Source organism: Watersipora subatra, chromosome 1, assembly GCF_963576615.1.
Source record: "Watersipora subatra chromosome 1, tzWatSuba1.1, whole genome shotgun sequence".
NCBI lineage: Eukaryota > Metazoa > Bryozoa > Gymnolaemata > Cheilostomatida > Watersiporidae > Watersipora > Watersipora subatra.
In genome coordinates, this window is record NC_088708.1 from 70,827,387 (window position 1) to 70,852,659 (window position 25,273).

General features: G+C 38.1%; 1 protein-coding gene across 1 annotated transcript in view; it reads right to left on the bottom strand.

Annotated features, from left to right (window-relative positions):
• The window catches only part of LOC137391028 (cilia- and flagella-associated protein 46-like), a 53,190-nt gene extending 27,947 nt beyond the window's left edge, over nucleotides 1-25,243 (bottom strand). The window contains 26 exon segments of the mRNA XM_068077371.1: nucleotides 356-511; nucleotides 944-1,097; nucleotides 1,255-1,438; nucleotides 1,690-1,952; nucleotides 3,486-3,663; nucleotides 3,956-4,090; nucleotides 4,681-4,883; nucleotides 6,235-6,345; nucleotides 8,440-8,595; nucleotides 10,013-10,167; nucleotides 11,232-11,332; nucleotides 11,821-12,188; nucleotides 13,672-13,807; nucleotides 13,912-14,043; nucleotides 16,452-16,931; nucleotides 17,933-18,123; nucleotides 18,607-18,699; nucleotides 20,038-20,140; nucleotides 20,935-21,021; nucleotides 22,251-22,430; nucleotides 22,590-22,711; nucleotides 23,052-23,175; nucleotides 23,436-23,600; nucleotides 24,183-24,329; nucleotides 24,658-24,838; nucleotides 25,204-25,243. Of these exon segments, the coding sequence (XP_067933472.1) occupies nucleotides 356-511; nucleotides 944-1,097; nucleotides 1,255-1,438; nucleotides 1,690-1,952; nucleotides 3,486-3,663; nucleotides 3,956-4,090; nucleotides 4,681-4,883; nucleotides 6,235-6,345; nucleotides 8,440-8,595; nucleotides 10,013-10,167; nucleotides 11,232-11,332; nucleotides 11,821-12,188; nucleotides 13,672-13,807; nucleotides 13,912-14,043; nucleotides 16,452-16,931; nucleotides 17,933-18,123; nucleotides 18,607-18,699; nucleotides 20,038-20,140; nucleotides 20,935-21,021; nucleotides 22,251-22,430; nucleotides 22,590-22,711; nucleotides 23,052-23,175; nucleotides 23,436-23,600; nucleotides 24,183-24,329; nucleotides 24,658-24,838; nucleotides 25,204-25,243 (4,345 nt within the window).
• Nucleotides 25,244-25,273: the final 30 nt, after the last annotated feature.

Genomic DNA, 25,273 nt, shown 5'->3' on the forward strand with positions numbered 1-25,273 from the left:
CCTCAACACATGATATAGGCTCCTCCCATCATACTTCAACACATGAGATAGGCTCCTCCTATCACACCTCAACACATGATATAGGCTCCTCCCATCACACCTCAACACATGATATAGGCTCCTCCCATCACACCTCAACACATGATATAGACTCCTCCCACCATACCACAACACACATGATAGGCTCCTCCCATCATACCACAACACATAAGATAAGCTCCTCCTATCGTACCACAACACATAAGATAAGCTCCTACCATCATACCACAAAACATAAGATAAGCTCCTCCCATCACACCTCAACACATATGATAAGCTCCTCCCATCACACTTCGCCAGCCACCTACTTACAAACCTTTTTTGTCATCTTTCTTTTCCTGCTTGTCCTTAGCATCCTTCTTATCTTCCTTCTTCTCTTCTTCCTTCCCTTTTTTATCATCCTTCTTCTTTTTAGGAGCAGCCACTACAGCGGGTTTATTTTTCTTGCCTTGACCTTTCTTGCCTTTTGTTCCTGTCCGCAATTATAACCGTAAGCTCAAGGTCCAACGGTTCAGGCAGATGTGTATATCATAAATATGGCTAGCGGTAAATGGCTAACGTTCATACATTATTAGCTTACTATCCTTTGAGAAAATCTACTCTGATAATTGGATTGTTCCAGCAATAAAGTCACAACTAGTTCTGCTACTGATTAGCAATAGTGAGCATGTGTGTAGTTCTGCTGCTGAAATGTCACATGAGGCTTGCAAGTTTATACTGAGTAATATAATGCAGCTATAATCATTAATTTCTCAAATAACATAATATATAAATACGGAGTTGTCTAAACAACCTTCAACAGCTGCTAATATAACAAGAATACCCGATGACAGAAAGTGGCCGCAGACAGGAATTTAGTGAAAGTCTGAAAAAGAAAAGATAATGCAAAGAAAGGTAAACTTACCTGGCCGAGAATCTGACGCAGTCCTCATGTTTAGCAAAAGATCACTGGCCCACTCCAGAATGTCTAACGTGTCATCGAGAGAGAAATCATTTACCTTTAGCCACTGAGCATACTCAATGAGATAGTCGACCCTCTGATATACTCCCTCAGTCTTCTGAAGGCACATAAATATCAGCCACCATTAGTTGTCTTTTATTAGCTATGTAGCATTAGATTTGTAGTGACACCAGGTACAGGTGTAAAGCAATGAAAATGACACGCATAGTAAATGGCATAGCGCGAGTAATACACAACGATTTATGGCAACTCACCATGAGAGCCTCAATGGCATTCTGATAGCAAGCGAGCTGGTCTCCACTCTCCTTAGAAAATAGGGCTAGCTTGTGCCACATGGCTGAGAACTGCGCCTCACTCTCATTTCTGAACTTCTGGATGTCGAGAGAGACGTTGTGACCAAGTTTTGCTTTTACCATAACTCTATGCTTGAACAGTAACCTGAAAGATAAAAAGTCATATTCACTTACCTCCGCAGCTTCCAAGATGAATACGATTGATTGGTACACAGGCTAAAGCACAATATTATGCAGAAGGTATACGTTTAGGCTGCCTACCAACCTTTCCCAACCATTGCTTATATGTTTGGTTTAAAATTATCTGCTGTGACAATTTATAAGACATTGTTTTAAGGTTAACATGAGAATGCATCGAGAACTACAGCGAAAACTAAACAAGAGCGCATAACTTACAGCCTATGTTTCGTTCTTGGCATAGAGGATATGGCAAAGTCCATGAGTTTCAGACCCTCTTCCCAGTCTTGGTGGTCAGCGTATACCTGGAAAAGCACTCCGTACATGGCGGCCTGCAAGGCGAGATCATCCTCACTCTCATCCAATGGTTTAGATGTTGGTACTGGTGCACCTTCTACAGTAGAGCCTTCGATAGGAGACGATGCGGTCATGGCAGCTAAGGCCATGTCATCTTCTTCTGCTTTCTGGAGTCGCTCCGCTTCCTAAACAATATATATATATACAATCTCTACCATGCTGAGGAGAAGAGGAATGGTACTTTATATTCTCATATAACTAACACCCCTACTATCCTAGAGATCTGGGTACGTCTACTAAACGAAGTGATATTAGAAGTTATCAAAACAAAGGTTTGAAGTTTAACAATAAGGTGAACCAAGGAGAGCAGACGAAGAGTAAGATAGTCTAGAGCTAACGATAGTCTTGACCACCTTATTGTGATTCGGACTGGAGTTTCCTATCAAACTTGTACCAGCTCAAAAAGAAGATTCCAGAATTTTAAGCATGCACCTACGTAAAATTATGACAATAATAATTTGAGCACATTTTAAGCGAACTGTATGAAAACATTTGTAATACCAATTAATTGTGAAGTCTCTGTAAACAGAATGTAACATAAACAATTGAAGCAGGTAAACGGACAGTCTCTGTAAGCAGGTAGACAGACATTATGAATTGAAGGGCCCAGGGCCAAAGGTTTCTAATCACATAGTGTGTACATATTAGTTATAAAATGTACACACTAATTCAAACAAGTCTAGATGAACTTTTCACACAACTTTTTTATGTATTAAATTAACTTTACCACGTATAAAATAATTTTATCGTCATATAATTTATTTATTTATTTAAAGATTTGCCATTTGCATTTTCAATCCTGAGCCTTTCAATTCCAGTAGACGCAGATCAGCAGAGATTTAATCGGAGTGGCGCATGTTTAATCTCGCATCTGAATGACTCCTACTTGTTTCGTGATAGCACAGAAAGCCTCATACAATGCTTGACAGAAAAAAATGATACACCATAGTAATAGTGAAAAAATTACAATTGATTGAACTTGATTAAAATAAGAATAAATCAAGAACCATAATCTACTTTTAACCAAAAGGCTAACAACCGTGTGTTTAGAAAATATATGAAAGAAAAATAAAACATGTAAAAGTGATTTGTCTAAAAATAAATCTGTGAGAATCAAACAGAGGATCAAATCGAACAGATGTTAACACTTTCAATTCAACTGATCTTACCAGCCTCAGTTCCCTCATGTACTCCACCTGGTATCACACAGTACGAATACTAGCGATTGTAGACCATATAACATATGGTAGGCATTTGTCAGTCACATGATAGACATATCGTAGACACACTAGAGTTGAAGGTCATGTGGTAGGCACACTACTAGAGTTGCAAGGCCATATGGTAGGTATGCTACTAGAGTTGCAAAGCCATATGGTAGGCACACTGGGGTGTGCAGTTTTAGATATAAAATGCTGTCTGTCACTGGTCACTGATGTACCAGCTTTGCTATATCAAGTCTCAAAAGCAAACGCCTAAGCTTCAGTGCATAGGTTAACAGAATTCTAATTAATATTTTGATATCAAGTCGAAATATTCGATCTATTTGCAGTTTCAACAATCCTTTTTTCAATAAAGACTACAGGAGCAATCATAAATGTTGAGTAACACTGATAGTAAAACTAGGGCTAATAAGAGAAGATACGCAGGGCTGATCGTACCTCCCTCTCTCTCATCAAGTTCTTGTCGAGAGTTGCAGCTAAACATTCTAGAATAGTTCTGAGTGAGTCTTTGAGTAGCTGCCTTTCAAATGGGGAACCAATAAGAGGTAAGACAGCATTCCAGTAGTTGCGAGCAGAGGAGAGAACAAGAGAATACTGTTGGGCGTTTCGTCCAAATCTGTAAAAAAGCACCATCCATTTACAATGCATGGCCACTGGCTGAAAAGCTACAGAACTTCTCCAAGTTTTTTTTTCAGAGAAAAGTATTAAATTAGCCAATTACAAAATCATAATTTATTCATTCAAGGCACCAAGGCTATCAGACTAAATTATACTATTTACAGCAATTATTTCATGATATAAATATACAGTTTAGAAAGGACAGCACATTCCTCCAACCAGCCTTCAGCTAATCTGGATGCTCAGCTCTGATGAAGCTGATTACTAGGTCACTTTACTAAGTCACTTACTGGGCACTTTGTAGGAAGTTGTGAATAGCTTCGTGTCGTAGAGAGTTTTGTCCACGCATGTTCTCAATGAGCGTCTCTCCTCGCATGCAGCTAGTGTAAGCAAATAGCGTCTGTTCCCTGAACCAACGATCAGAGCTAAAACATACATCACTTTATGTGTATGTAAAGTAGACCACAGGCTAGTTGAGATAGTAGCTCAGAGTGTGTGTCTAAAGCAGAGGGAGGAGTTGATAGACACATCAGAATACAAGCTATGAAGGTAAAACAGAGAGTGCATTTAGGTTAAAGTTGGGCACACTCTGTCATGCATTTGCTGCTCTAAACACATTCCAAACGAGATGATTGTTCTGTCTGTTTCCTTAGGCCTTGCACACAACCTAAACCAACATGGAGTTCACAAATATCCAGCTTATGGAGCACAGATCTGACACAGTAGAATATACAATGTAAAACAGAGAATGTTATAGAACGTCAACTCTAAAGCCATAAAGAACCCATGCGAATGGAACCGCTAAACCTAACTCTATTAGCGCATGAATGAACCTATAAGGCTCAGCGTAAGTTTTTCGTTTGATGTAAGAACCAGAAAGGCTTCATAAATTAACACGATGACAACTGATAACAACAGCCATATTCAAGATGTAGAATCGATAGTAACAACGGAGAGATAGTAGTAATAAAACAAACAATATTGTTATTAAAATAAACAGAATAAATGCAGAAACCTTGCTTGCTGATTTGCTGCCTTGCTGACAGTGTTGGGTTTCTGAGAAATGTTCGAGAGATCAGCAAAACTGAGAGCCTTACTGGTGCACTTGAGCACTATCTGGTGATCATGAACGAATCGTGCATAGGCAGCAAGTCTGGTCCAAAGCTGCAGCTCTATGAGAGAGTCAGTCCAGAGACAGCTTTCTGTCATGTTGGCAGCCTGCATTGAACAAATCCGAGTGTGATGTCACGCATTATGCGTATGTGGTGTAACATTGTTTTATATGCATTCTGCGACACTAACCAACATGAGTCATGTTTAATCACATGAGTCATGTTTAATCACATGAGTCATGTTTTAACACGTGAGTCATGTTTAATCACATGAGTCATGTTTTAACACACGCACGAAAATAAATCGAATATAATTTACATGGATTTGGCCTCATGAAATTACATTTGAGGGAACCACTTCACACCGGCGGGCTGTGTCATGTCAAAAGGCAGCAAGCGATATAATAGAATACAGATTGTGACACTTGGTCATCTAGCTATGAAACATGCATGTCACAACTAGCCATTATGACATCCATTAAGGCTGTTCCAAAACCTGGCTAATATTAAATAATCAATAATAACTGAAAATGGCACCGAAAGTTACAGTAAATTTAGGCAGTTTAGAGATAAGCCTCCGCTCCTGGGTGAGTTGGTGTGTTGTATGTAGATATAGCCAACCAGAAATGAACTGACTCAATCAGTCAAACTTAGACACACGCATTTATTTATAAAGCCTTCCATGTCTAACTTACCCTTTGCATGAATTACATACATATGTATATACTACATTTATATATAAGACCTTCTTAGATAAGTACATGCTGACTTACTTCAACACTCAAGCTGTATCATCAGTCAACATTTGTAAATGAATACTGTGTGCTTAATATAGATCAGACTATGTGCTAAGTGTACACAAAGTTTATACAAAGTGTATACACTGTGTATGCACAGTGTATACACAGTGCATACAAAGCTATATACATAGTTATATACATAGTTATATACAAAGTTATCTCATTTTTATGTTTGTACCAGGCTTCAAGAAGTACCAGTATCATCGTATTCGAAGGCTGGATGGAGAGCTTCAGTCACAACAGTAACCTTTTTATACACACACTTCTATGTAATTATTGTTATTAGTAATTCAACATATTCATGATTTTTATTTTTTTTCTCAGTTCATAACAATTGTATCAGTGTCAAATCATTTTTCATTGTATCACTACTATTTTATTTTTCTCTTAATTTATTTGAACAGCACAAACAGTTTGTTCTTATGATATGAAGTTCACTGGTTAGAATGTCAAATGTTGCATGAGTCAAATAAAAATAAATTTCTGTGCGAAGACTTTTTTATTACCAGGACGTTCACATAGTTTATAAATATATATCACAGCCACCAACACGACTTGTCACACCCGCCATCATAAGACAACTCAGCTCAGCCTAAACACACCTTTATACCTGTATTTATGTGTCAAGACTCTGTCATAACCTAAATTAGTACTCACCTCCTCCAGTGTTGGCCCTTCTTTAAACTCAAAGATGCCGTTGACGCTGAGACAGAGCATATCGACAGCAACCTGTGCTCGGGTCATAGGGTTCTGGCCTTCATTCACACCCTGTAAATAGCAGAAACAAGGTAAGATTTGCTGATCAAATTATATTCTTCATCATTTATGTGTGAGTAAAAGTACCTAATACCATAGACATAGCAGTAGTGCATATAGTCACTATACATATGCCCCATAGACCCCATAGACATAGCAGTTGTGCATATAGTCACTATATATATATGCCTCATAGACCCCATAGACATAGCAGTAGTTCATATAGTCACTATATATGCCCCATAGACCCCAAAGACATAGCAGTAGTGCATACCGTCACTATATATATGCCCCATAGACCCCATAAACATAGCAGTAGTGCATACAGTCACTATATATATATGCAGGAACAGACCACAATCGGCCTAAATTAGTTTTCATTTCCATCTTTGATCGGCAGCAACAGCTGATGTAAAGTCGCACAAGGCTAGCGTCTAGCAAGGGAAGAAAACAGCGGCAATAGACAAACATGTTGTATGGCAAGAGGACAACATCCATAAAGAAAAAAGATGAATCACAATAACACACAAGCAGGAAAATCTTTAAAAGGCAAGAAAATGCAGAAATGCTATACTTCAGTACTTGAGAGACAAGGTTAGTAAAGAATAAGACCTTGAAATAGAGAGTCTGTAGATGAGGTCATACCAGAGATTATAAATTTAAATTAGAAATCAGAACCTGTGTCCGCTAGCTAGTAGCCTGAGGTTCTAGTCACATGAAGTGACAGCTAGGATTGAACAGCTGTCAGCAATTAGTTGTACCTAATTCTTTATAAGTATAGTACGGCGAGGTAAGAAGCTACATGAAAAGTCAGGGTAAATGTACAATGTGTATACATTACCCCTTGCAGCTGGGCAACAATGTAATGTCTGCTCCGACTTGTGTCCTGTTTATATAAAGTGGTTAACAAAGTTGCAATGCACTAGAGCAGTAGACTAACAACCAAATGATACAAATAGCCTTAATTTTATAATTATAAAGACTAGAACAGACTTTGGAACCGAGACTAACTAGTGTAACAGTTTGTGACTATTTTAGAAATATAGAAATGTCTTACAGGTTTGTGTTGAAAAAGTCAACTTAGCCTGAGCTCAGAAGACACAAATAGACTTAGCCTGACCTCAGAAGACACAATTAGACTTAGCCTGAGCTCAGAAGACACAAATAGACTTAGCCTGAGCTCAGAAGACACAAATAGACTTAGCCTGACCTCAGAAGACACAAATAGACTTAGCCTGACCTCAGAAGACACAAATAGACTTAGCCTGACCTCAGAAGACACAAATAGACTTAGCCTGACCTCAGAAGACACAAATAGACTTAGCCTGACCTCAGAAGACACAAATAGACTTAGCCTGAGCTCAGAAGACACAAATAGACTTAGCCTGACCTCAGAAGACACAATTAGACTTAGCCTGAGCTCAGAAGACACAAATAGACTTAGCCTGACCTCAGAAGACACAAATAGACTTAGCCTGACCAGAGAAGACACAAATAGACTTAGCCTGACCTCGGAAGACACAAATAGACTTAGCCTGACCTCAGAAGACACAAATAGACTTAGCCTGACCTCAGAAGACACAATTAGACTTAGCCTGAGCTCAGAAGACACAAATAGACTTAGCCTGAGCTCAGAAGACACAAATAGACTTAGCCTGAGCTCAGAAGACACAAATAGACTTAGCCTGACCTCAGAAGACACAAATAGACTTAGCCTGAGCTCAGAAGACACAAATAGACTTAGCCTGAGCTCAGAAGACACAAATAGACTTGACCTGAGCTCAGAAGACACAAATAGACTTAGCCTGACCTCAGAAGACACAAATAGACTTAGCCTGAGCTCAGAAGACACAAATAGACTTAGCCTGAGCTCAGAAGACACAAATAGACTTAGCCTGAGCTCAGAAGACACAAATAGACTTAGCCTGAGCTCAGAAGACACAAATAGACTTAGCCTGAGCTCAGAAGACACAAATAGACTTAGCCTGAGCTTAGAAGACACAAATAGACTGCTCATATTAACCTTGTTTCAAAAAGAAGAGCTTTCAATGTAATACCAACAGTACATATTCGATGCCAGGAGGAAACGGTGTCAGTTTTACTAACCTCGTCATCGGCAGACGTGCCGAGCGTTTTGCCGATCTGCTGCTGGAGAAGCTGTTTAATGAGCACCCACATCTGCAGCATGGGGTATCTTACGGTAAGTGGAACAACATCTGCTGGCTGGCTACCATTGGTCACTTTCATCGCATACTCTATAACCTGAGATGAAAGAGACAGCCAACTGTTGGGCGAGTTTTCTAACTAAAGCAGAGATGAATGCGTGTAGTCAGCGCGTGTAGAGACAGATGCAGATCAGTTGGATAAAACAGACAAGAGCAGAGAGGGACTGAGAGATGATCTGGGTCCACTAGTTAGGTCAAGGTGAATGAGATTGTGGGGGTCTGACCATATTGGCAGTGCATTTTCCAAAGTACTGACAACACCTAATGTTTTACGATACAAGTAGGGCAGCGTGAACAACTCAAGTACTCGTAAGTATATCCTCAAACGCCATAAACATAAACACCTTCTGGATCAAAAACTAACTGACCAGATGAGAACGTATAGTGTATGATCTGAGGTGCAGCGTTGCAAAACTATGATAGGTTTTGGAACAACATGAATAAACATAGTGACTAACATTTCCATGGCTAAGGAAGAACTTCTACGGCTAAGGAAGTACCTCTATGGCACAAGAAAAGTCACCCATAGATATTTCCTCGATGGTGTCAATGCTGCCGATGGACAACACCGTAAAGTAGTGGCTGTCTAGCTCAGACGGCTAAATAATCCAAAAAGCATTTAGTCTGAGTGCTAGCGAAACCTGCGAGTGTCTGTCACCAGCCTATTAACTGCGACTATTGGTAGCATACTAGCACATTGAAAAAAGTGAAAAGCAGAGTGAAAAAAAGGTAGTCAATACCTAGAAGCTGCTAATATGGCTAGTAGCTACTAGCTAGTAGTTATTATTGACAAGCATTTGTTATCATTAGGCAGCAGACATTAGGCCTTTGTCAACTGTGGGACATTAAAATTCAACATCGATTGAATGACAGAATGGATGGCGCTATTTAGGTTGAACGAAAACTGTTCGATTAAATATCATGATTATTCAATTAAGGTAAAGATTTCCACCATCCAGCAACATGTAAACTTGATAAAAGCAGAGCTAGGTCTCCATGGGGCACCTTGTGGATGTCCTCAGTCATCCAGCACATTGTATAGCAGCTTATAATCAGTGTCTATCTTTAGTTTGTCAAAATAATTGAAAGATCCTGTATAAAAAGAAGATTTTTATCCCAAGTGCGGTGACAGCATTAAACAGTATAAGTGAGCGATTTCTTTTTGCTGTTACAAAGTTTCATGACAGAGGTCAGCAGTTACAAAAGCCTAATCAGAAACTGGTAGTGAATATTGTATGCTACCAGACATTCAGGTTTTAAAGTTGGGAAACACGACTATCACACTATGTATATCATATCATGTATACAGGCAAACGCAAGAAAAGCTATATTGATATAGACAGAATGAGGAGTTGACGTGATGCCTCTTTAGGATGATGTATTATAGGTGGAGATAATAACCAAAACATTAACATCCCTAAGCTCAGCATAATTGAGAGGAAAACTCTGTTTACCTCTAAAGCTTTTTTTAGGTCAGGCTGAGCATCAGGACTTATAGAAACCTCCGGAATCTTTGCTTTTGCAGCAGCCACATTAGCGGGCAATTTTTTTCCTTTTGGAGATTTAAGCGTCGTTGGGGCATCTTCATCATCCTCATCCCTTTCCTTGCCTAAATCAGTCCCACACTCAATAGCTCACACCTCTGCACCAAAACAATAACAGTCTAGAAGGGCTTATTTGCTGAGTTTTACCAAGATGTCCTCTATACAAGATAAGTATGGGTGTACACAGATATTATAAAATGCTGGTTTATCATGCCAGAAAAGCAAAAATAAAAAGGAGTCAACAGTGAGAATTATTACTAAAGCAATGATGAGGATCCTAACAGACACAAACATCAGACCAGTTGAGCCCCTCAACTAAGCCCCTTGGACATCATGCGTATTCATATCTACAATGTTGACAGCCTCAACAATACCACACCCTCCCACATTGAATCCTATTCGCAGATTGTCCGTGCTAGACCAGAGCTAGTATCGGTTTCCAGCATTATCTAAATAAGCTCTTTAGCAAAAAATCATATGTTACAGTCAATAGAAATCATATATTACAGTAAATAGAAATCATATGTTACAGTCAATAGAAATCATATGTTACAGTAAATAGAAATCATATGTTACAGTCAATAGAAATCATATGTTACAGTCAATAGAAATCATATGTTACAGTCAATAGAAATCATATGTTACAGTCAATAGAAATCATATGTTACAGTCAATAGAAATCATATGCTACAGTCAATAGAAATCATATGTTACAGTAAATAGAAATCATATGTTACAGTCAATAGAAATCATATGTTACAGTCAATAGAAATCATATGTTACAGTCAATAGAAATCATATGTTACAGTAAATAGAAATCATATGTTACAGTCAATAGAAATCATATGTTACAGTCAATAGAAATCATATGTTACAGTCAATAGAAATCATATGTTACAGTAAATAGAAATCATATGTTACAGTAAATAGAAATCATATGTTACAGTAAATAGAAATCATATGTTACAGTCAATAGAAATCATATGTTACAGTCAATAGAAATCATATGTTACAGTCAATAGAAATCATATGTTACAGTCAATAGAAATCATATGTTACAGTAAATAGAAATCATATGTTACAGTCAATAGAAATCATATGTTACAGTCAATAGAAATCTAAAACCAACCTTTTGGGTAGATCGGCTGTGGTGGACGTTTGGCGGGAAGCCAAGGCTGTATATAGCCCTGTGATAAAGCCACGCATATGTTTACAAGCAAAGTTGTTGCTCTGAAATAAAAATTAATTGTGCCTCAAATCATTGTTTTTACAAGTCTTGAGAATTCCCTTGCAAGGTCACCATAGCACACTAATCCCCTTGCAAGGTCACCATAGCCCACTAATCTGCATTGTCAATTTGACAGATGTGACGATTTAATATCAGATATCCTTCCTGGCACCACGAGTAGACCAGAGCCAAAGCTAACTAGTGAGCAGTCCATCACAGCAACTCTAACTAATGATGCACCTAACTGTGTGTTACTTTGAATGAGATAAACTAACATACTTGTGACTACTTTGCGTACAAAATCAATTGTTCAACTAAATAAAAATAAACTGGCGGCATAAACTTTATGATAAATTTCAGATTCATAAGAATTAGAAATACACTCGACAGCAGAATGCTGTCAATACAATTGGCTGTACTTGCTACAGTATGATAACATATCTATGGTTCTTAAAATGATTGTAGCAAGTGAGGTACGTCTCTGACTCACCCGTCATGTCCAGCCTTCTTGAGGCCATCGAGAATAATCTGCAGCTGGCCATAGATGTCTCTGTGTTTGTTCTGTGTGATCATGTGGTTGTTGTAGTTCCAGAAGTACGTGGCAGCATTCACCACTATCCACGTCTCCTTCAACTCCTTGCCAATAGCCGAAGCTCGCAGGAAGCTGTTCACCGACTGCTGGTTGATATCCATTATCCATGCTCGATAGGCAATCCAATCCGGCATCTCTTCAGGCTTCTTTGGAATATAGCCTTTGGGCTTCTTACTAGTGTCTTGAGGAGGGACGGGCTCATCATTCAGCTCAACTCCTTCTGTCCTGAGCAGATGAATCTGAGCTTCAGCATTTATAAAGTGTACCTGTAAGATAAATTAACAGATGAAAAGCCCTTAAAGCACATAAATTACATAATTTTTTTATTATATATTTCAATACATCAGAGTCTTGGCTTTCGAATGAGCTTATATTCAATACACAAAGAATAATAGAACTATGAAAAACGGGGTGTCAAAAGTACGTCCTGCAAAAAAAACACTTGGTTCAGGTTCTCAAAATGTGACCTCATAAGTCTCATTTAGCCTTAGGTTGTCGATCCCTTTCGCTGCCATTGAGGCTGTGTTTTTCTGTGACAATTGGTGCTGTTAAACCCGGAGAGCGCTAATAATAAACTAAGATTCTAGATAATCAACAATGCCCGGGATCGTGCTAACGCCCGACCAATACAAACACATGTTCTGGGTTAATTAATTATGCATCAATAAATGTACTGTCGTTGATAAAGATAATGAAATCACATTGATTAAATTATTACCTGCTGTTGCGTGGCATTAGGACTAAATTTCAATCACACTTTCGCGAGATCATGCAATGCTTGAAATTATTTAGTCTCAGTCGTCCCCCTCAACATCACATTAAAAATAAAGAGCTAGTGCATAATATCATCAGGAAAATATAGTATGGTTCTTGGAGTCTGAGGTACTTATCATAGAAATAATATGTACATGGAGAGCTAATGACACTGATTCCTTTGTCATCTTTATTCGTTCTCTGGAGTTGTCCTACCTTTGCCTGCCACCAGCGTCATTATCATCATTATCGTAGTTGATAAATAAGCGGTAAGAGCACACAACAACGAATATGAAAATTGTGACGTCACAATTTTCGAGACTATGCCAGTAAACTTTTTCGCGGTAGAGCTCTGGGGAAATCCTATAAACACCAACCAATGTCTGTCTCACCATGGCAAACAATAGCTCATTCGAAAGTCAAGACTCTGATGTATTGAAATATACAATAAAAAAATTATGTAATTTATGTGCTTTAATCTATATAAAACTCAGTATCTGTTTGTCAGTCTGTGATTCGGTCTGTCCAGTTATAGCTATTAAAACCTTGAAATGAAGAATCTGTATTGCAGAAACCTCTCTTTCACCAGGCAATAAGCTAACCAATTGAGCTACATGAGATGCATTAGATTCATTAGGTGATATGAGTGGTTATCTAGGTTAAAATACGCATAGCACTCTGCGCTATGCATAATGAGGCTTGCTCTCACGGCTCTTATTACTAAGTTTACCAATACGGATACTGGCTTGCTCGAATTAACCATTGGCAATGCGCCAGGCTAATGACAAGTGGCAGGCAACTACATTACCTGCTTGTTTAAGAGCTGTTTTTAGTACTCGTGCAACGTTGGGAATTTCACTAGTACTTTTATAAAATGAAGAAAATTGTAGATTACATCATAATAACAGTTTGGTGACTCTGAAAGAAATTATAAAAATCAAACTGGCTGAATGGTAAAGAACAGATGAACCAACGGTAAGTAGAAGGCCGTGTTACCTCAGCGAGCATACGCATCGTGTCTGTCTCAAGCAGGTTGCTGACTACAGTTTCCTTCTGAACTGTTGGTGAAGCTGATCTCTTTCTGTCCTCTCCGAGAGCTGATTCCTCTTTAGGCCCTTGTTGTTTCGGGCGGCTGTCAAAAGGTACATGATAGAAACTAAGTAACAAAACATGCAGAATAGAGAGTGGAGTCGGATGTGAACTTATGACAGTTTTTGACTACTTTAGTTTGAATACCTTGGTTTAGTTGCTGACCTCACCCTCCATCTATTGTCATCATAAAGGAGGCAGAACTTGCAAGCTACTCGACAGACATCCCAAACCTGCTGCTTGCGAGCGATTTTGGCCAGGTCTGACCAGAGGTGAGCCCTGCAAAATATGTTTCCGTGAATAAAAGGCAAGACTAAAAGCCGATCTTAATTTAAATTCTGACAAAAATAGTTTAAAAATTGAATAATCATGGATGAGACGTGATCAGCTCAACAAAGAAATTTATAAACTCAAAAAAGAGCTATGCAGTGAGCTACCTGCAGCACACTGCATCATAAAGGACAACTCATAATAGACAAACTTTTCCTTGAAATTTTTACATTGATGACTGAAGTATTGATTTTACATTTTTTTACATATTTTTTTACAGAATTTTTACATTGATTCACTGACTGAAGCATGAACAATATAGGTCAATAATTATACTGATGAGTAATACATGTCAATAATCATATGACAAGTAATACAGGTCAATAATTGTATGAATAGAGCAATATAGGTCAATTGCTATACTGATGAGTGATGTAGGTCAATTGTTATACTGATGAGTAACATATGTCAATTGTTATAATGATGAGTGATATATGTCAATTGTTATACTGATGAGTGATATAGGCCAATTGTTATACTGATGAGTGATATAGGTTAATAATTAGATGAATAGCGTGATATAGGTCAATTGTTATACTGATGAGTAATATATGTCAATTGTTATACTGATGAGTGATATAGGCCAATTGTTATACTGATGAGTGATATAGGTTAATAATTAGATGAATAGCGTGATATAGGTCAATTGTTATACTGATGAGTAATATATGTCAATTGTTATAATGATGAGTGATATATGTCAATTGTTATACTGATGAGTGATATAGGCCAATTGTTATACTGATGAGTGATATAGGTTAATAATTAGATGAATAGCGTGATATAGGTCAATTGTTATACTGATGAGTAATATATGTCAATTGTTATACTGATGAGTGATATAGGCCAATTGTTATACTGATGAGTGATATAGGTTAATAATTACATGAATAGAGTGATATAGGTCAACACTTCCACTGTCAGTGATATAGATTAACAACTACTATATTAACATGATAAATAGTAATATGTTCCGAGTTGTGTAACATAATTTCTTCCAGCACGCTTCCTGTTACTGCAAGTCACAACTGTAACCATTCTGACATTCCAGCCCTTCACAGCTATGTTATAGCTGTCGCAAAGACATTCTTGTATTATCCCTTAATTCGCCTTTAAAATTCATATCCATCTTATCCACAGCGTCATTGTAAGCAAGAAATTTCTATGATATAGCTGATATTCTAGCAGATAAACTCATAAAGCGGAACTTAAATCCTCCACTATTGGTCATCTAGATCAGATAGCAAACAAAATTACAAAAAATTAAATGCGAACTAAATTGTTTAAAGCCGAAACAATTACCTCCAGGAAGCTTGCTTCAAACTACAAAATACAATGAATGGCTCCGCAGGTTGCACAATCCCTACTGTTATCAGAGAGTGGAGACAACTCTTAAAGCGTGCACGCAATTTGAATCATCTATGCATAATAAAAATGTGACCATGCCTGATTTACATTTTACATTTACGAAATGAGTTTAAGCTGGGTGCCTATCAGACTATTTAGTCAGATAGAATCCTAGTAGTTGTAGTTGACAAGAGCCCAGCTCAAACTTCCAGCAAAAACATTCAAAAGAGAAACCTAATGAAATAAATGGGGAAGGCCGATGGTAGCACATGAACAGGAAGGAAAGAGCATCATAGGCAGTCAAAACACGAAGATGAATTTTACATAAACACTCAGGGACAACTGTTATGAAATAAGTACATATTCTCACCATTTCCTCTGAATACGTCGTTGACTAACAAAGAGATAGAAAGATGAGCATGTGTGATGGCAGCCATATTGTTCACATTATAACAAACCAGCCATGGTTTATATTGGTTACAGCCGCAAAATTTTAATTAACTGAACTAATGGTATCTAGATAAAAACACAAAAATCCAAACCTCAGATATTTTTTCAGTGACTAGATCCTTGACCTAAGGTCATGAGCTACAGCTATGTTGTTGTCAGACGAAACTGTTCAGTAGAAATCTGGTGCCCCAGAGACCAGCATGGGATTTACTAGTTGTTTGACTAACAAATATGCAATGCAAAAAGTGTAACAGCTTTTTTGTTTTTAGCAAACTTGTAGAGCAGTTCAATAAAATATTTTACTTACTGAAAGGTACACAAGTGAGTACCTTCCTTAAATATCTTTTATTTCATTTCAATCTTGACAAGAAAAAAATGGCAACTCTCGATGTCATGTTTTACAGTAGTTACACAAGCTTGTGTTGAAAGCTGACGTGGTTTGGCGTTTAGTACTGTATTACCAAGGTTTGTATTACCAAGGAGTGTATTACCAAGGGGTGAATTACTAAAGGGTGTATTACCAAGGGGTGCCATTGGATGAGTGTCTTTCAAAAACTTACCTTTCCAAGTCGTTCTCAGATCCGAGTCTCTCAAGATGTCCAGGAATTTTGGCTACACATTTCTGATACTGCTGAGCCCTAGCATTCATTTGTTTTATCAATCCCTCCTGAGTCTTCTCCACATTTATTGTCGCCTTAGCCTCATTCTCACCATCCAAAGCAATATCAAACACATCTGGAGCTAACGCTAGTCCAACTTTGATGAGAAGCGAGCGCTTCATTCTAATACTACCAGAATCTGAAGCCTGAGCTTGCTCTATGATCATTGTGGCGATATCTTCCGGTCTCTCAGGTTGGTCATAGAGTGTAGCCCGTAGTTCTACTCTGTTGATTGCCATATCGAGACGCTCGCTGTACATGCCCGTATCGTCCAGTGCCAAAGCCTTTTTGTAATTCTGCAGAGCAACAGCAATCTGTTCTACATCCTCCTCACACTTGCCTAGTTCGAGGTGAATCTGACATCGCAGCACCATGAGCAGGCTGCAACAGTAGCCATGGATACGAATTGAATGATGGTTTCACAAACAAATAAATAAACTCACTGTAGCTTAAGGAGTTGATGCAAGTACAGTGGTCACCCACTTATAATGGCCACCTCGAGACAGTACAACATGTCCGCTATAACCTGGGGCCACTATAATTGGTGGTAGCTAGTTTTCGGTGGAAAATATGTAAAAACTTTTGTTTTATTGTATGTTCATCCATTTGCAAAAAATAACACAAAATCATCAAGTTCGGCGTCATTATAGTATCAGTACAAAAATTCTAAATCAGTTTACAACCATTTGTCAATGATTTGTTGCGTTGGTGGGAACACCTTTCTTATAGGCATTCATCAAACCTCCATTGCACCAACAATTTGCGATTGTCAACCCAGACCAAACGTCCTTCAGCAAGTTCATGACATCCAGAAAGTGAACCTTCTTTACGACATGATTTACAAAACAATTTTTCTTGCTTTCATCAATTACACCAATGAGCTTCTTCCAAAACTCGTGTCGAAAATACTCCTTGAGCGTACAAACCCCTCCTAAATCACAAGGCTGAAAAATTAACGTGTTTAGCAGTAGAAGTTTGACGCGATGAATTTTGAGCCTCAGACATCGACATGTGCCGTCCAGTAGTCAGTAAGCAGCAGAACTTTCCTATTTGGAAATGCTGGAATTCCATTTCAGCTTTTGCTTGGTCCAATTTTTAGTTCTAACTTTCCAACAATTGGTGGCCAACGCAAACAGAGGACTGACCACTATAAGAGGTATAGTTTACTATGTAGACATTCCGTACCAGGCCAAAATGGCCACTATAAGCGACAACCACTGCACTAACTAAACTAATCAGAGATTTGCACTGTAGGCTCTACATATGATACAAAGCGATTCAGAGTGACTTATGACTGCACTGTACTAGTTACAACACTACTAAACTGAAATTCATCCATACGAAGACATGACTCATATTTTAGCTATTCTTATCCGCTGCACCTCTTTATTTCCTCCAGAGCTGTAGCAATCACTTGAAGGGGCTTCCTCAAGTGTTTTCTTAAATTCTTTTGAAGCAATGGCAGTGCTAGATTCCAGAGAGTGATGCAGCCAACTTGTATTATCTTTGGGTCACCATGTCTCACAGCATTGAGCACCGCTTCCTCGCACTTTGTGATAGAGTTAAGTCTGGTCTGCATAAGACCAAGAATAGCTAGGTAAGGTTTAGTAGAGACAGGAGAATAAAGTACGAGTTTACCTAATCTCTCAATTTAGAGTAATAATGACAATGTCCATAATAATGTCACTTCTTGCATTTCTGTATACAAGCAATCCCTTGAAGGTCAAATGTAGCCTAATGTCTGATTAGCTTAGTGCAAACAGAGGCAGTCTTTGGGCGCAATGATGAACTATCAATAGCTCTATGATTTTGGCTGGATATGTCTGGGTCCAGTGGCAACGAAACCATGGCAACTAGAGACCAGTTGCAGAGAACAGTTTAAGGTTAGATGTCATTTCTGTCACCACCTGTAGCGTTTTTCAGGAACTTAACTCTGACCTCTTGTTTGAAGGTCATAAAATCTAGGCCACTAGGCCGGGTCTGCTCTCTTTTCCCAATCCTTATACTTCAGTTCACTGAGTTGTTAATGCGACAGAAAACAGTGCAACAATAGTACCTGTACACCCTGATTGCTGTAAGTATCACAGTCTAAGATCTTGATGTTGAGCATAACTTCTATGAACTCCACTTCCAGAAGAAAACCTTTGTCCTGCAAACAAGAAAAATGTAAAATCATGCGTAGAACATGTTTAAAAAATTTCGATGCTTTCACGAAAACTAGTAATAGAATGGGAACTATTGATATAGGAAAAAATTTGAATGAAAGTCTTCCTTGTCATAATGAGCTTAGGGCATGTTTAAGGAACTCAAGCTAAAATACCGAACATGTTCACTGCATGTGTATCTAATAACACAATTAATGAAGAAATGGACATTTTGATGAGAAATTATTTACATCTACATTCTTACATCTATATATGTATATATTTTTTAAAGTATGTGTGCAGATATGTGTGTCATTTCGGCTACAGCGCACGTTGATTATTTTACCAATGCGGCCACGAGCTAGGATGCCCCTGTTAAGAAATATTTTTCGTAAGGTGCAATTACTAAATCTAGAGTCAAGGCCAATTCTTCTCACGCGGAAAATTATATCGTTTCCGTGGGAAGGGCCTGGACATTATCTTTGCGTTCGGTCAGACAAAGACAGTACCATATCTCATTTTAACATTTGTACCAGTACTGAGAGGTACCAGTATAGTCGTATTTAAAGTTTTGATATATAGCTTCTGGTGGAAAAGTAACCGTTTTTATAATAACATACTTCTATGCAAGAATTGTTATCATTACAAATGTAATTCAATATATTCAGGGATTTTAATTTGTTTTCTCAGTTCGTATTAATTGTATCATTATAGAATCATCTTTTATTGTATCGTAGCAACACCGACTTGATTTAACTATTACTTGCTAATTATTTCACATTTACGTCTAAACCTTTTTACAGTCCTTTTATTTTTTGTAATTTACATGTATTTGACCTGCATAAAACATTTTCCTCATGATATGAAGTTTGAAAATTGTTTGATAAAATTTGAAAACCTTAGCAGTTGTTTTATTTTTTCTCTTAATTTATTTCAATAGCACAAAACACTTTTCTCATGATATGAAGTTTGAAAGTAAGAATGGCAAATGTTGTTGTATGTTAAATACAAATCAATTTTCTGTTCAAAGACTTCTTTATTACCCGGGCAACGCCGGGTTGCGCAGCTAGATACCATACAAAGCATGCTATAAATAGCTACCATCCGGCAGTTACTATCTGGCAGCTACCATCTGGCAGCCATCATCTGACAGGTACCAGCTAGCAGACGCAACCTGACAGCTGCCATGTAACAGCCACCTTCTGACACCCACTACCTAAAAGTCATTGATTGACAGCCACCACCCTTCATACACACTAAGACTTTCACAAACTGTCACTAATCAACAAGCACTTGAGTGCAAAAGACGGACAAGTGAAGGACAAGTCTAACAGACTACTCACTTTGATAACACAGTTATTTCTCATCTCTTCCACACATATGGCTACAACTTGGGTCAGGTTCAACTCCATACCTATGCGTGCCAAGTCGAGCAGCAGGTAGGACCTGTAATCATTACATCCTTATCACTATCATGCGGATTGTGACTTTCTCTAACACATAAATCTAACAGAATCATTCATAGGTGAAGATTGGCATGCACTTGCTCCTCACAAGGATTCTATGCGGTTGTTTCTCACAAAAATGGAATACAGAGTACAGCCAGCGGAGTCTATGATTAAACCTCCACGCAGAGGAATATTAGCGTACGAGTATTGAGTATAGCTACACCAAACATGGCTGTGTTTAAACTTCCTTATGAAATGCAAGACTTTCAACTTCATCTTCAAGATGTTAACTTAGCTGGGAGTTGATCCAGCAGTTTAGCAACTCTACAAATTATTACGGCTTAAAACAGTAAATTATGCTAAAAATAACTTAACATCTTTGAAATAAGCAAGAAAGATTATTCTATAGCTTTTCCCACTATTTGTGGATTCCCTGCTATCAGCCATATCTCGAACTGATGCTGGCAGGATGGTGGGTTAAAGTGCAGGAGTCATGTGATTGGATGTTCTTGTGAGATTAGAACCACCCCCTACTGACCATAAGCTAGTGTACTAGCCTGTGAACTACAGTTGCTCCCTACTAGCAGACAAATCTATGAACTTGTCAATATTTAGCTATCACACATTCCTTGACTATTGGTTAGTGAAGAGAATTAGCTATATGAACAGTGAAAAAAAAAAAACTACTCGAAGAAATAATGAGTGGTCAAGGCCCCAGCTGGCAGAGCTCAGGTAAGTTACATAGCACAGCAATCTGAAATAATAATCAACCTGCTCTGAACAGAAACTTACTTGTCTGCGCTGTCGATTGGAAGTTTCCTGAGAGGAGGCATAACCGGAGCAGCTGCTGTCACTCTCTTCGTCTTCACAGGACTTTTCCTGTATGGTATAGCAGAGAAGTTAATTCCTCTTCTTTCAACCACCTACTAACAACTATCTAGACACTCCTTGTCTCATGGTAGCCCAGTCTTGCACAGTGGACTGATTTGAACACCAGACAGGTGATAGACGGCAAAGAAAGAAGCTAAGCAATACAACTCACAAATACAAACTAACTGGACTAGTTTATCCAATCTCACATTGATCAACAAAAATTTACAAAAAAATATTTGATAGGAACAAAGACATCAGACATCAGGTCAGATTGGCTGAGAGAGAGAAAGATGTGAAAAGCAAGCATGCCGCTCCTCAGAAAGTTGCACATGGACAAGTACATAGGGACTACCTGAACAGGGGTGAGCTAGAAGAACTTATACGGCCTCTAAAATACAAAAGCAGACGACTCCTGAAACATAACTTATACAGTCTTCTACCAAGCGATACTATACGAGGATTTTATTCAATATGCGACTGACTCGCAACAGTGCTTCTCGATCAGCTATGTTTTATGATATAATCCGATTCGATGCTTAAGTATTAATGGTACCAAGCTCTGTGGCCATAGCCTGAGAATAATAGATATATATTCAATAAGATAACACTACATAGCGATACATTTTCATTTTGTTACATGTTTCTGAATAAATTAAATTAAACAGACTCTAGGTGAGTCACGACAGCGTTGTCTCTTAATAAGCAGAAATAGTAAGACCTCTTTCTCCCCTCCGTGAAGCTTTCAAAGCTTTGTTAATTTTACACTCTGTCAGCGGGCAGCAAGCGTTATTATCAGATTAGGATAGTCATTGAACTACTCAGGCTCCTGGTGTGATATTATGAACTCTCCCACACACATCACACTATAATTTCTTCTAGTGTTGCTGCACAACACGCATCCCAATAGAAGAGCGAGCACTCTCTATTTACCATCTGGGAACCACATCCGCAGCTCTGTTCTCCGCAGATTTTCTCCCATCCTTGTCACTTTCAAACAGCAAAAAAATGCAGCGATGCCTCAGCCTTTGACCAAAAGCAACAGCTATACAATGACACAATTTTGAGATTGCAACATGCGCTACTGTTCAGTGTCTACGACTAAAGCGAGCGTAAAATGAAGAAAAAGATTATCTACCTGCAGTTTTTGATGTCCCAAAGTTTAAACTAAAATGTGTACAGAATGCGTAAGGCTTTAGAATTCTCTTCTAACCTTGATAAGAGTTCATGACACTTACGGGATATTCGAATCCTCTTTCTCTCGAGTCGGAGTCTGAGGACGATTTTTAGCTCCTTTTTTACCTGAAGCTGGAAGAATATCCGGAATATCGGGAGTTACCTCTCCTTGGATTAACGATTTCAATATCTTTTGAACTTCATCACTAATATTCACCGTCATATCTTTTGTCTCTATAGCACTGTAAACACCGGAAGAACCTATGGTTGAGTTGTTATATACAAGGAGGTTAATAATATCTCCATCATCTTCAGAAGTATGGAAAGTGATGTTACAGGATCATATTAAATGAGACAAGCTTTCTCAAGGTTGAGCGTAGACTATTTTAGGTATTACAAGCAGTAGCTGTGTGAAGAGATGAACTTACCTCTTCAGCTTGCAGAGCCTGTAGTAAATGGTAAGCTCTGGAGAGTTCTTCATATCCTTCGTAAGCTTACCAGGGTCAACAAGGTTATTTTTTATCTACCATAGAAAAGGAAGCAGCTGAGCTCTAAACTGTTCCGCTATCTAACTGGTCAGTTCGTCATCCTCTATCATCAATTATCATCACGAACGGCAGAAAAAGCAATAAATCCACTAAAAACTACAAGACTGAACAAAACAAGCATGATTCACTGTGTAACATAAATAGGTCTTGTGAATCTGAAACTTGCAAATTAGGACACTGATATGCATCGTAGTATAGTGTAACAGTATTCAAATATCTATCTCAGGCAACCACACAAGATTTATTACCTTTTCTTAAAATGTTAATTTGAATATTCAGAGGGTTTAGGTTTTTTCTATTATATCAACTACTCACCACAATACCAAACAATTCCTTAAACTTAGCAGGAAAGTTGTTTCTAAGGAAGGTGAGAGCTTGGCCAGCTGCAGTAGATGCTTCCGCTGTCCGACCTCCATCCAGGTGGCACTGCACAAGCGCACTAAAACATGTCTTCATGTCTCAACTGTCCCAACATTATTTAACTGAGTGCAATGACTTTATTTCGCGCGAGAGTTAGGCAAATGCTCACCCAATAGCAACTGTAAATGTCTGTCAAAGGCACAGTCCATACCCTTGTATATGATAAACATGACAGCACTAAAAGAATGTTAGATGTAGCCATATTAAAGAAACAGAAAGAGACCCATGAGAGTCAGCATACAACACATAGACACATGTATAGATCACTCCAATCCTCACATCATGAGAGTTGCTCTCCACTCATAGTCGGAGTCGTCGATATCATCAAGAGCTTTGACAACCTGTTGCATCGACTTGGTGAGGTACTGCTTAGTCGTCGGCTTGAGAAATGATCGACAGAAGTTCCAATACAACACTGAAGCATTATACACCAAGAAGTAATACCTAAAAGTATAATAACACAAGTCAGATGTCAGCAATCATCCAAGGGAAATGCAAAATATGAAACAGGTTTCAAATACCAACAACAGACTGTCTAAGCGTATAAAAGGGAGTCATTTTTTAGAATGTAAGATGGGATAACTGCAAGATATGGTAAACAAAAGTTGGGCTGTCATACATTGGACAAGTCATGAGAACTGAGTAGAAGAGTTCCAATAAAATATATTGTTAAATGGTTTGAAGGCTAGCTGGTTGGCAAAAACTTCATAAAAGAGCAGCTGGTTTGGGTAATGAATCGATTGCTGAAACACTTGTGGATTTAAAACATGAACATCAGTGAACAACAAGGGCCATTTTCTATGAATTCCAAAAAAACAGTATAATACATTAAAAACATTTTGTTTTGATAACTTGAAACTGATAAACATAGAAGAAGGTGACACTGGTATACTGGTGACAAAAATACTTAATTTAATGAGTGCAAAAATGTTTCGCAATGGTTTCTATTTAATCTCTGCTTAAAAATAAAGCAACTACTTGTATAGCTAGCCAAGCGTGAAAATATTTCCCGATCCCAATTCTTACCTCGGAGTTTGTTTGGCAAAAGCTATAGCCTTGAGGAGGTATACGACTGATTTCTCAAACTCTTCAAATTGATCAGAGGATTGAGGAGCAGCTAGCTGCGCCTGGCACAGGTAAGCTCTGCACAGAAACTGGTTAGCCGGAGGCGATCTAGTAAGAGAATAAGATACTGGAAAGCAATGGTTGGGTTGATTGTTTTATTGTACATTATTAAATAGCATGAATATGTAAAGTGAAATCTTACTAATGAGATTCTAGTCTACAGCTATAAAAAGCAAAGTCTAAAGACAGAAAACATGAAGTATTTAGTAGAGCTCACGGATGTTGAAGTAGCGCAAAGTCCAAATATAATAAAGTGAAAGACAAACAGGAGAGAGGAAATGCTCTAATATCAATCGCTTATGAATAAAATCCACTGTAGCTTTAGTGAATAATGAGAAAGTTTTTCAGAGAAACTACTAGTAGATATCATACTAACCTAGCAAGAAAGATGTCAAGAACATCTGCGGCGGCATCTCTATCACCATTTTGGAAAGCCAACTCGGCGAATATGACAAAAAGGTCTGAAGAGAAAGGCTCAGTACTGTCTCCAGATATGTTAGGTTTAGATTGTTTAAGAAGCTCAAGGGAATAAGACAGGTTCTCCACAACATTCTCCCCTAAGCATACTCAATGTAATATTATACGCTGAACATAGATAGAATCAACAAGTCAGCAAAACTGTAACTCAGTAGGTGGTGCTTATGTAAAGCGTGAACCACTGCGTTGTTACGCCAGTCTAGGACCTTCTGGTTCAGACTTTCTGGTGCAGAGCCTTTTGGCACAAGACTTTTTAGCAGTGCTAATTTTACACCAAAAAATTATCTACGCTTGTATACAATAACACAATGATAATTACAAGTGAAAAAAACATTAATTTATTCATGAAACTTTACACATGATGCCTTTTGCTTCAAAATACCTAAAATAAATAAATTTTTAAGTTCACACTGCCAAAATTTGATTGAATTATTTCGTGAACTACATCTGTCAAATATGTCAATGTTGCCGCTATATGCAAACATTTCTCTTCAACCTGCTCTTAAAATTTGTTG